Genomic DNA, 12,956 nt, shown 5'->3' on the forward strand with positions numbered 1-12,956 from the left:
TTCAATGTGCACCATAATCCCTTAGAGGGTGTATTCAAACACACATTGCTGAGTGACACCCCAGAGTTCCAGATTTAGCATATCTGGAGTGGGACCATAGACAGTTTGTACCTCTAGCAGGTTCCCAGGTGATACTGATGCTGCTGGTCCCAGAACTACACTTTAAGAACCACTGTCTCAGGGAGACTTGTATACGTACATGCTTGTAAGAAGACATGAGCAAAATTTTTCAAAAACATTGTTCCTAATAACCCCAAGTTAGAAACAACTCAAATACTATCAACAGTTCAATGAGGAAATGAACTGTGGTATATTCATACCAAAAACCCCTACTATATAGCAATCAAGAGGAAGGATCTACAGCTACCTGCCTCAACAGGATGAATCTCGTGAAGTGTTGGTGAACAAAATAAACAAGGCAAGAAACAGTATTCATAATATGATTCCATCTGTTTGCATCCCAAAAGAGGAAAAACAAAATCATATTCTTTATAAATGCATGAATAGATGGTAAAACTATAAATAAAATCTGATAAGTCATCATTGCAAAAGTCACACTAGTAATTATCTGGGGCTAGGAAGAGGGAAGAATCCAGGTGGTTTCTCAGGTACTAGCAATAGTCTACATCTTAACTTGGCTTAACTTGGCTATTAGATATGTTGGAGTTGGACTTATGGTTATTATTTAGACAGAACATTATATTTATACACATCTACATAGAATACATCTCATAAGTTTTTTAAAAGTTTTTAAGAATCATTCTATCTTTTAAAAATAATGTCCTCTATCTGGTATGTATTCTGACTCTTTGACAGCTTGTTTGAATTTTAGGATCTTCCCATTGGTTATGAAAAATTAAATCTCTTAAGCTTTAATAGATGGTTTAATTATTCTGCTAGGTCAACTATTTAAATGAAAGAATTTTTGTTACTGTCAAATACATTTGAGATATGGACTAGCTATGAACAAAGTGTTACAGAGTAAAAGACTTGTAAGGCCTAATTGGAGAACAGATTAGATCTTGTACAGTTAGTATGTTTATGATCTGTGTAATAAGTCATGGCAGGCCCTAGTAGATCATCTTTTAGATGTTGTTCATATCTATGAACATATACATAATGGAAGAGATTGATGGCTGTTGCCATCAATTACATTACAACTGATTTAGATAATTTCCCCTATACAAATCGCGTGACTACAAGAATGAAGATTCTTATGAACTATTTTCTTTTGGTGGCAGGAGAGTCATTTTTGAAATCTTTGAAAATAAGGAAGGATTGAATGTGCCTGTTGATTATATCATGATGTTCTTTTGCCTCCAAAAAATGAGGAGTTGGGGACATGTGCAACTCTGTGAGGATACCAGGAATGCTCATTTCTGTTTCATAATGCTTACTCTGTTTTATCCAGATATTATAGTCTTGCTTTTAAATGTATTGGACTGAATCTCTTTCTTTACATTTTTAGTGTGTCCTGTGCAAACAATTCTTAATCATTTTTTTTTCACCATACGTTTCCTTGCGGCATGGTCTACATGTCCTCTATTTGATGACAGTGTGGATTCTGAATTTGCACCTCCCACATGCTAAATTGACAGCTGCATAACCTCAAAATGCATTCTGGCAATGATGAATGCCAATATTTTATGATGACAGCCCAGGAACTTGATTGCAGCTGCCCAGTGATATGAGTGGTATCTTTATTATTTGGTGAGTTAAACAGACACATTAAGTACATTTGTTGCAAATACTAGACTGTAAAAGAATGTATTTCTTACTTATTATAGTGAACAATGAGAAGCAACCAAAATGTTCATCAATGGAGGAATGGTTAACTCAATTACAGTATAGCTATACCATGGAACTCCCCACAAAGAAAGTAGCCTGACCTGTGTCAGGCTCCCTGTGAAGAGCTTTATATGTGTTGTTTCATTTCATTCTCACAACAACCTTGTGAAATTCCCATTTTATAAATGAGGACACAAAGACTTGTCCAAAATCACATAGTAAATTGTGGAGCAATAGTTAGACCTAAGTTCTATGGACTTCCAAATCCATTTTCTTATCCAGTTGTACTCTTCTAGCTCATGAATGTCAAAGCTATATATGCTGTTAATTCTCTTCTCATGGAGATTTGGTTCAAGATGAACATTAAGTTATGTAACCACAGAGAAGAGGAAGAGACTTAGATAATAGTAAAATAACACCTATCTAAATGTCAAAGCTAAATTACTTCCAAAGGAGGTAAGTTTCCTATACATTCCATGACTGAAAGGAAATTCAAGAATATACACCAAAATTCTGGTGATATGTGCTATCCAAGTCAGGATTTTCATATATTCTCAGAGCTGTTACTCGTTTAAAATGTCGAATTATAAGTGAAGTAAGAGAAAAGCCATACTTTTGCTCAAATGTAATTATTGATACTGTAAAATATCACTTCTATGTTTATCTTTATAACTTCTCCTCCTTTTAATATTTACAGATGGACAAAAGAGAAAGAAATCTTTAAGAAAGAAACTGGATTCACTTGGAAAGGAGAAAAACAAAGACAAAGGTAAAAGATAAAGTAACTAATGTAAATGCATCTTCCATGGGGCATAATGGTTAAATTTGGTGGGGTTATTGAATTGCGTAGATATACATGGTTCAACTCTGTTATGAAAACTGGATTTCTACAATGGAATGTCATTAAGGGCTGTTTTGGTCTACTCTTCTGTGTTTGAGCAACCCTGTACTGAACCGATGAATTCAGCTGGTTTGAGGAGAGTGCGACCTTAGCAAAGTTTATGGTTCCAATTATTATTTTGCCCAATCAGCTATACATAAAGAGGATCTGGGTTGAGAAGCCATGGACAGCATCTCTAACGCTAACCAGCTGTCTGGCAAATCCAGACAGGCAGGGTTAGTTGAATGAGAGTTTGAATTCACCTACCATGACTACTGGACAGAAACAGTCTCATCCTCATGGGTTACTGAAGATAGGCCATTCTCAGCATTTTTTTTTTCACCCAGTTGAAAAATATGTATTTGTAACCAACCTGAATGCTTATGTTTTACTTGTTACATTGCCTCAGCCAAGACAGCTTAAAGCAAATGCCCTTAATATTTTGGGGGTCACAGAGCCCTTTAAGAATCATGGACAACCATGATGCTCTATCAAAGGCCTGAAACTCACCCAATGCCCACCCTGCCACCCCCTAAATTAAAAATTCCCAGATTAGATATTCACTTAAGTATTTTCCTTTTTAAAAATCCAGGAACATTAGGGAATTGTCAGTGGCTATTAGTCTTTTTCCGTTTTCTTTTTTTTTTTTCTTGAGGTGGAGTCTTGCTTTGTCACCCAGGCTGGAGTACAGTGGCGCGATCTCAGCTCACTGCAACCTCCACCTCCTGGGTTCACACCATTCTCCTGCCTTAGCCTCCTAAGTAGCTGGGACTACAGGCGCCTGCCACCACACCTGGCTAGTTTTTTTTTTTTTTTTTTTTTTTTTTTTTTTTGCGGGGGGTTGTTTGTTTGTTTTTGTATTTTACTAAAGACAGGGTTTCACCGTGTTAGCCAGAATGGTCTCGAGCTCCTGACCTCGTGATCTGCCCACCTCGGCCTCCCAAAGCGCTGGGATTACAGGCTTGAGCCACCCCACCTGGTCTAGTATTTTTTTTAAACTCTTGTTTTAGGTTCAGGGGTACATGTGCATGTTTGTTAAACAGGTAAGTTTTGTGTTACAAGGATTTGTTGTACAGATTATTTCATCACCCAGCTAATCACCATTGTACCCAACAGGTGGTTTTTCAATTCTCACTTTCCTCCCACCCTCTACCCTCAAGTAAGCCTCAGTGTGTCTTCTTCCCTTCTTTGTGTCCATATCAACATGTTTAGGTCCCACTTGTAAGTGCATTCTCAGCATTTTTCTTTTTGTACAACAAAATTTATTTTTTAAAATATATATAAAGGAGATATAATGGTTGAACATGAGAGGGTGATTTTTTTTTATTATACTTGAAGTTCTAGGGTACATGTGCATAACGTGCAGGTTACATATGTATACATGTGCCATGTTGGTGTGCTGCACCCATTAACTCATCATTTACATTAGGTATATCTCCTAATACTATCCCTCCCCCCTCCCCTCTCCCCACAGTAGGACCTGGTGTGTGATGTTCCACTTCCTGTGTCCAAGTGATCTCATTGTTCAATTTCCACCTATGAGTGAGAACACGCGGTATTTGGTTTTCTGTTCTTGCAATAGTTTGCTGAGAAAGATGGTTTCCAGCTGCATCCATGTCCCTACAAAGGACATGAACTCATCCTTTTTTATGGCTGCATAGTATTCCATGGTATATATGTGCCACATTTTCTTAATCCAGTCTGTCACTGATGGACATTTGGGTTGATTCCAAGTCTTTGCTATTGTGAATAGTGTCGCAATAAACATACGTGTGCATGTGTCTTTATAGCCGCATGCCTTATAATCCTTTGGGTATATCCCCGGTAATGGGACGGCTGGGTCAAATGGTATTTCTAGTTCTAGATCCTTGAGGAATCGCCACACTGTTTTCCACAGTGGTTGAACTAGTTTACAGTCCCACCAACAGTGTAAAAGTGTTCCTATTTCTCCACATCCTCTCCAGCACCTGTTGTTTCCTGATTTTTTTAATGATTGCCATTCTAACTGGTGTGAGATGGTATCTCATTGTGGTTTTGATTTGCATTTCTCTGATGGCGAGTGATGATGAGCATTTTTTCATGTGTCTGTGGACTGTATGAATGTCTTCTTTTGAGAAGTGTCTGTTCATATTCTTTGCCCACTTTTTAATGGGGTTGTTTTTTTCTTGTAAATTTGATTGAGTTCTTTATAGGTTCTGGATATTAGCCCTTTGTCAGATGAGTAGATTGCAAAAATGTTCTCCCATTCTGTAGGTTGCCTGTTCCCTCTGATGGTAGTTTCTTTTGCTGTGCAGAAGCACTACCTGACTTCAAACTATACTACAAGTCTACAGTAACCAAAACAGCATGGTACTGGTACCAAAACAGAGATATAGACCAATGGAACAGAACAGAGTCCTCAGAAATAATACCACACATCTACAGCCATCTGATCTTTGACAAACCTGAGAGAAACAAGAAATGGGGAAAGGATTCCCTATTTAATAAATGGTGCTGGGAAAATTGGCTAGCCATAAGTAGAAAGCTGAAACTGGATCCTTTCCTTACTCCTTATACGAAGATTAATTCAAGTTGGATTAGAGACTTAAATGTTAGACCTACAACCATAAAAACCCTAGAAGAAAACCTAGGTAATACTATTCAGGACATAGGCATGGGCAAGGACTTCATGTCTAAAACACCAAAAGCAACGGCCACAAAAGCAAAATTGACAAATGCATTCTCAGCATTTTTATGTTAGATCACAGTATACTACTCATCTTTTGCTTCGTATGTTTTGGGAATTGTTTACTCTCATCATACTGTTTTGTGTCCCCTTGTGTGTCTATTTAGGGAACTAAAACTGTAGCCACTCTCTCAGAGGTATTTATGGTCATTTAAAACTGATATTCTTTGAGCCCACATAATGGACACTTGAGCCCCATTGATGCAGTCCAATGTTTTGTGCCTTTTTTTTTTTCAAGACAGAGCCTTGCTCTATCACCCAGGCTGAAGTGCATTGGCACAATCTCGGCTCACTGCAACCTCCACCTCCTGGGTTCAAGCAATTCTCCTGCCTCAGCCTCCCAAGTAGCTGGGATTACAGGCACACACCACCATGCCCGGCTAATTCACCGTGCTGGCCAGGCTGGTCTTGAACTCTTGACCTCGTGATCTGCCTGCCTCGGCTTCCCAAAGTGCTGGGATTATAGGTGTGAACCACTGCACTTTTTGCTGCTTATTTTTATGGTCTGTTATGAAGTGGTTGCTAAATAGTACCATGTATGCATTTATTTTCATTTTATGTGACACAGTCAATGAGTCTTGAATGAGAACAGCCATACACATCTCATCTTGGAGTCCTTTTATATAATGATATAATTTCTGCCTTAAAAGTAATGGAAGGCGATGAAACCAAGGGTATTAAAAAGTGCATTGGGATCAGTATTGGACAAGAGCTATTCCATACCATTGATCTCAGTCTCTACACTATATCTTGAACAGTCATGACATTTGGTTCTTTAGACTAAAAAAAGTGAAGAATTCTAAAGAATGGAAAACCATTGTTTTACTTCCTTTGGAGTGAGGCTTCTCAACCTTGCTACTATTGTCATTTTAGACTGGATAATTATCTGGAGTAGGGGCTAGCCTGTGGATTGTGAGATGTTTAGCAGCATCCCTGGCCTCTACTCATTAGATGCCAGTAACACCACCCTCAACCCAAATATCTTCAGACATTTCAAATGTTTACCTCAAATTGGGAAAAAGAAGGTGAAAGTGTCAGTGATCCCCATCCCTGACTACACAATAGAATCAACTTGTGGACCTTTAAAAAGTCCAAGACCCCCACCCCAGGGAGTCTGAGTTGATTGTTCTGCAGGGATACCTCAGGCATGGGTGTTTTTAAGAGCATCTAATGTGCAACTTCTAGGATGAGAACTCTGATCCATATTAACTAGGATACTCACCAGGGCACGTTCTGTCACAGCAGAATCTACTGCTGGAATAATGAAGGCTAAGGGTTGTCCAGCTACCTATTGTAGTCTGATAAATTGTGTTATATTTAATTGTTGATATGTTTGTGCCCTTATTTTTGTAATGACCTAAATATTAATAGCCAGCATTGCTCTTTTAAACTAGAGTTTTTGCTCATTCTATTCCTGCAGTAGAGCACTTTTACGTCTCCAGATTAGAGCAATTTTCCATGTGTATAGAGCATATTAAAGGGATCACTGAGGTTGGTATTACTAATGTATTCTCTTTTAAACTTGGTTTATTCTAGGGTGATGATATTGATATTGGGATTTAAATACATCTAATCTGGACTTTAGGTGATTTTTCAGAAAGTGTCCATTTGGCTAGACTAAGCAGAGTGCGCATTCAACAGAATGATGAGATGTTCCCTCAACAGAAGGAGATGTATGTTTGCTTACATGTATTATATATACAAAACAGCAGGAAGCAAGAATTTGAATTAAAATGGAAGGAAGGGCCAGGGAAGTAATCGAACAATACATACTGGGCCATTATAGATTTTTTTAAACTAAATCATATTTACATAGGCTTAGTGAAAACTGAAATGATCTATACTGCCTCAAAGGTAGCTAAGTGGGAAGAGAAAGGCAGGTCCTGGTGGTTCCAAAGAAAAGACGTATCACCCACCCAACTTAGGGGGAATATCAGGCTTCGTGCCAAAAAAAAAAAAAAAAAAAAATTAAGTAGCTTTAATGTTTAAAAACAAAGTAACCTAGGCTTAAGTGAAAGTTAATTACATGGCATCTTTTCAGAACTTAAAGCCCTGTCCATGTCAACACTGGGAGTCATTGCATGGATGTCCTGGGAACCAGGGTGTGGGGGGGGGGGGGGGTGCGCCAGTCTGGCACAGATGTAATCTATTCACATAATTTCCTTCCAGTTGGATATTAGCATTTGGGTTTGTAACAGCTGCACATGTGAAAAATGGTCATTTGAAACCAAGAGTAAAAGAAGGAAAACAGGAAACTAAATGATCTCCTGAGTTAGGTAATCTAAAAATAAACAGAAGCAGCCTTTTAGAATCGAATTGCTCTCCCAATAGTGATTCATAAATGGTTGATATGCTACCATATTAATTGATTTCATCAGAATGAATCATGTCCTGTATGTTATTTAATTGCCTTGATATATAGTGGATCATGTGACACTCCTATGTTCCCCATGCCACTTAAGCAGTGCCCATGTGACTTTTGATTTACATATGGAAACTAATTCAAGATTGACACTAATCAGAAAACATATTTTCATACAGAATAATTCCAAGCCCTTAATTTCTCTTAGTTATATTTCTTGACAACCAAAAGAGTTTTTAAAATTTTCAGAACTTCCAAAAATTTCTTTGTGTCAAAAGTAATTTTAAAATTAAGTAATTTTAAAAATAGCTACTTTGTTTTATTAATGGGCTTCCTAAACTGAGCACATGGGGAATAGGTTTTACTGTGATGTAACTCTGGGAGATTGTACCCCCAACAACCCCTGCCAGGATATTTTCAGATTATGCCATATATGTATCCACATACTTGTGTATCTGGAAAGAGAACTGAATCTGGAAAGAGTTCAGTTCTGGCACTGTTCTTTATGGTGAAATCATATTGTATCATGTTTATTTCCTATCTATGTCACTGATAGATAGTGTCTATCTGTCTCACTGATAGATAGTATGTCACTGTATGTGAGCTGTGAAATAACACTAGATACAAATAGCTCATACAACTTTTAATTTTGCTCCATATTAAATGGCAGAACAGTCAAGTTATCAGATATCACTATGCAGAAATTATCAAAGAACATATATTGAATGTTGTCATTGAGTGGTAGTACTTCTAGGATAAGAAGAAAGGAAAGAATCAGGGAGTGTGTGGTTTCTGAGAAGGTTAGGAAGGGGCCAGCTCACACAGTACTGGGCCACAGCATGACTTTTGATTGGAAGTTCAGGAGAAAGATAATGGTACCTTAGACTAGGGTGGGAGTGATGGTGGAAGTGGAGAGAAGTGAATGGAAAAAAGAGATAATGTGAAAGTCACATGATAAAGATTTGATGATGGAGTGAAAATGGGATGTAAGAAGGAGTGAAGTATCAAGGATGACTCTCAGATTTCTGGTTCTCCCACATGAAGAACAGGCAAACTTTTGGAAATCTGAGTAAGACCTTGTAAGGGAAGACAAAGAGTAAGAAATGCCTTTGGGGCCGGGCGCGGTGGCTCAAGCCTGTAATCCCAGCACTTTGGGAGGCCGAGACGGGCGGATCACGAGGTCAGGAGATCGAGACCATCCTGGCTAACATGGTGAAACCCCGTCTCTACTAAAAAATACAAAAAATTAGCTGGGCGAGGTGGCGGGCGCCTATAGTCCCAGCTACTCAGGAGGCTGAGGCAGGAGAATGGCGTAAACCCGAGAGGCGGAGCTTGCAGTGAGCTGAGATCCAGCCACTGCACTCCAGCCTGGGCGACAGAGCGAGACTCCGTCTCAAAAAAAAAAAAAAAAAAAAAAAAAAAAAAAAAAAAAAGAAATGCCTTTGGGACATCCAGATAAGAAGGTGGAAGAAGTGGTTAGTGCTCAACGAAGGGGTCTGAGCTAGAGGTAGCAATAAGGTGTGAAATGTGTATGGATGGAAGTTTAAGTTATGCGTATCGTGCTGTTACTTACATAGAGAGACAAGAGTGATGAGGAGGGTTAAGATTGAGCTCTGAGGACCTTCCACATTGAAAACCCAGGTAGAAGATGATAAGCCAGAAAAAGGGGCAAGAATGTAGCCAGAGAGGTAGAGAAAAACCCAGTTAGTATATCCAGGATGCAAAGGACAGGGAGCATTTCAGGAAATGGCAATCAGGGTAAAGGATGATAAAAGGGCAAATGAAACAGAGCTGTCAAAAACACTGAATTTAATGACCCTGAAGACAGCCATGACTTAGAGGGAGCTGCTTTAGAATCTAATGGAGGTATCAGCTAGACAGGATGAAGTGAGGAAAGAGTGGTAGGTGAGAAAGTTATAGGCCAGAAAGTAAAGGGAACACTTTAGGGAATTTTAACTGTGGCAAAAGGAGAGGGGGTAAACCATGGAGAAAAGAAAAGAGTGGATCGAGGGTTATTTATTTTTTTTAAGAAGTAGCTGCTTGAATATATGTAGTAAAAAAATAGTAGAAAAAAAGAGGTTGAAGATACAGGCACAAGAAGATGTAATTTATAGCAGGGGTGGCCCACCAGCTGTCTTTGTAAATAAAGCTTTACTAGAACACAGCCATGCCCATTTATTTACTTACTGTCTGTGGCTGCTTTCCTGCTAGACTGGCAGGTTGAGTAGCTACCACAAAGACTGTGCAGCCTGCCAACAGGGCGGAGGCTGGAGTGAGGCAAATTGAGCACCTAGGCCACAGAATTGAAGGAAATGCTCAGTCTGCATGCTGACTCTGCACTTGCCCCATGCTGAATGCGAGCACCCTATCATTTTGCATCCTAGCCATTCTAAGCCCCAGCCATATCCACAAAGCCTAAAATATTTGCTATCTGGCCCTTTGCAGAAAATAATTGCTGAACCCTATTTATACTCTAAGAGTATTAGGATAATATTTTTGAGCTCTTGAGTGCAGTATACCATTATCCATGGTCTAAACTTATCCATAGTTGAATGGCAGGTGGGAGAGCATGGGAACCAGGGAGAGGCAGAAAGGCTGGCAGGATGCCAAGTCACACCTACATATCATGCAAAGGGAGGTGGTGTAGGGCACAGGTACAGCAGGTGTGAAGAGTTGGAGCCTTTGCATCTGCTGGTTGCTCTTCTGAAACAAGGCAGAATTATTTGCTGGTGGGGAGGATCTGCACCAGAGGTATAAGAAGTGTCTAAACTAGTCTGGTTGGTTTTCCTTAGATGGAAAAAATGACTGGGAAAGGGCTCAGTAGTCCCCATCTTATAGTAAATCCCTGCCATGCGTATGCCCACCTGAGCAGATGTGTCACTTGTACATTTATCAATGTTCTTTTCACTCTTATTATCCCCTCTATTTCTGTTATTTCATGTAGTTGTCAGCCTTACCATCCACGTTTCCAGACTTTTCCAACCTTTTAAAAGTAATATTTGATCATTTCTACAGACAAGATTATATCTAGGTGTGTGTGTATGTGTATGTGTGTGTGTGTGCATGCATCTCCTCAGGGTACATAACAGGAGGTCTGGCACTATCCCCCTTGGTTTCTAATTTTGCTAGTAGTAGACACAGCCTATTATCAATAGTGAGAATTATACCTCACTACACTGTCTAAATTGATCACTCAAAGGAGAAGTACCTAATTATTTTTTATTACCATGTATCACCTAGCTTTTTGCTAAAGAATGGCAAGCATCCTCTGAAAATCCCGAAATACTAAAATTTTGATTTTTTACTTCAAAACAAATTGCATGCTTTGATAGAACCAGAAGTGCAGGCTTTTCAAGTAACATTTCTCCTTTTAATGTAGACTTGGTCATTAGCGCAGTGATGTTCGAAATGTTGCCATGGATCAAGGAGGAAAACTTTTTAAAGTATCTTTCTACCTAATTTAATGTTAGCTTTTTCTTTCAAAGAACAACCAACCTTAGAATTATTTTCCCTTGATCATTTTAGTTTCATTCATAGGGCTTCTAAAAACAATGGAGAGGTTAGATTCCAACTTACTGCTGCTAGGAGACCTAATTTGTAGTCTAAAAAGAATAATACATCTGATTACATTATTAGTGCCTTTCAGCATGAATCTAAAATATTGCCAATAAAACTCCTGGCCCTAAGGATCCAAAGTATGTGTATACAAACAGATTTATGACAGAAATTCAGAAAGGAAATCTATGTATGTCTCCAAATAAAGCCATCGATTTCTGCACTATGCCCCTTTCCCCAAATTCTCCTTATTAAAGGATTTAACAAATTGTTTCCTGGGCCTCCCACGAGATATTTAGTGGCTGAGTCCACTCTGCATGTGGCCAGTAGAATGGCTTGAGTATAGATCACGAGAGTGACAGCCCCAACCTAGCTGGCTGGAAATAGAATGTGGGGATGAGGAACACAACGAAAACAGAGCAGACTCCTTCCCAAGCAGTTCCCAAGCTGCTCCTCTGCTGTCAGGTTATCATTTCATATGCTAACTCTTGCTGGGAACCTCAAAGTGTATTCAGTTGACTAAATTTCAGCCTTAGCTTCATGCATCTCTCTATTATAACACCTAATAGTCAGTCTAGAAATGATTTGCTTTTCTGATTATCCACTTCTTCACCCCAACCCATACTCTGAACACCTCAGGAGAAAGAATTGTATCTTTTATAAGCTTTGCGCTTCCCATTGCCTAGCTTGTTGTGGCTCGTAGTGCGCAATCAATAAATGCCTGTTGAATGAATGTATAGACTTAAGACATGGAAAAAAACTAGAGACCTAGATGTCTAAGATGTGTGTTTATAAATACTAGTTTTCTTTATTGAAATGGAAACTTGGGCCATTCTGATTAACACAAATGTCACCTTTTTATTTTGATCGATGAGTCAGTTCTTCAGAAAACATTCCTTTGAACATGTCTGTCCTTACTTAGGTCTGAAACATAAATGAGAGTGTTCACTGGTCCAGTCAGTCTCTGAAAGTGAATGTCTGTTTTTTGATTCCAGAATTCATCCCGCAGGCATTTGGAATGCCCTTATCCCAAGTCATTGCGAATGACAGGGCCTATAAACTCAAGCAGGACTTGCAGAGGGATGAGCAGAAAGATGCATCTGACTTTGTGGCTTCCCTCCTCCCATTTGGAAATAAAAGACAAAACAAAGAACTCTCAAGCAGTAACTCATCTCTCAGCTCAACCTCAGAAACACCGAATGAGTCAACGTCCCCAAACACCCCGGAACCGGCTCCTCGGGCTAGGAGGAGGGTGAGGTGGCCAGTATTTGCTCTGACACCAGTGCTAGGAAAACTGAAGATGTACAGTTATTCTTTGACTTTTTGTTCATGTGAAAACTGGATATGTAGTTGGTGTTCAGGTGTCTGTCAACAAACTCCATTAATGAAGAATGTGCACTGGGCATGTGGCACCTTGCATAGCCTCAGACCTTGTCCTGACTCCTCTTGAAGCTATTGGTGTCTCTCCTTTGTCACATCTGTGCTGCATGCTCTCCTAAACATTCGACAATATCACCATTGATTCTGGTCTCTTGTAATCTGTCAGTCTTGCCATAACTTGCCCACTAGACTGTGAGGCTTGAGGGCAAGGCCCGGTGTTTTAGCTATTAATACTTTCTTCATCACCAGTCTGAGAACATGTCTGG

The 12,956-nt window shown here is 39.3% G+C and overlaps 1 protein-coding gene across 1 annotated transcript in view; it reads left to right on the top strand.

Annotated features, from left to right (window-relative positions):
- Positions 1-12,956, top strand: part of ARHGAP6 (Rho GTPase activating protein 6) — a 531,128-nt gene that overhangs the window by 465,666 nt on the left and 52,506 nt on the right. The window contains exons 3-4 of the mRNA XM_033200854.1: positions 2,486-2,557; positions 12,306-12,562. Coding sequence (XP_033056745.1) covers positions 2,486-2,557; positions 12,306-12,562 — 329 coding nt within the window. The remainder of the gene's footprint in view (positions 1-2,485; positions 2,558-12,305; positions 12,563-12,956) is intronic.

The sequence above is a fragment of the Trachypithecus francoisi genome, unplaced genomic scaffold (genome assembly GCF_009764315.1).
Source record: "Trachypithecus francoisi isolate TF-2019V2 unplaced genomic scaffold, Tfra_2.0 Lachesis_group6, whole genome shotgun sequence".
NCBI lineage: Eukaryota > Metazoa > Chordata > Mammalia > Primates > Cercopithecidae > Trachypithecus > Trachypithecus francoisi.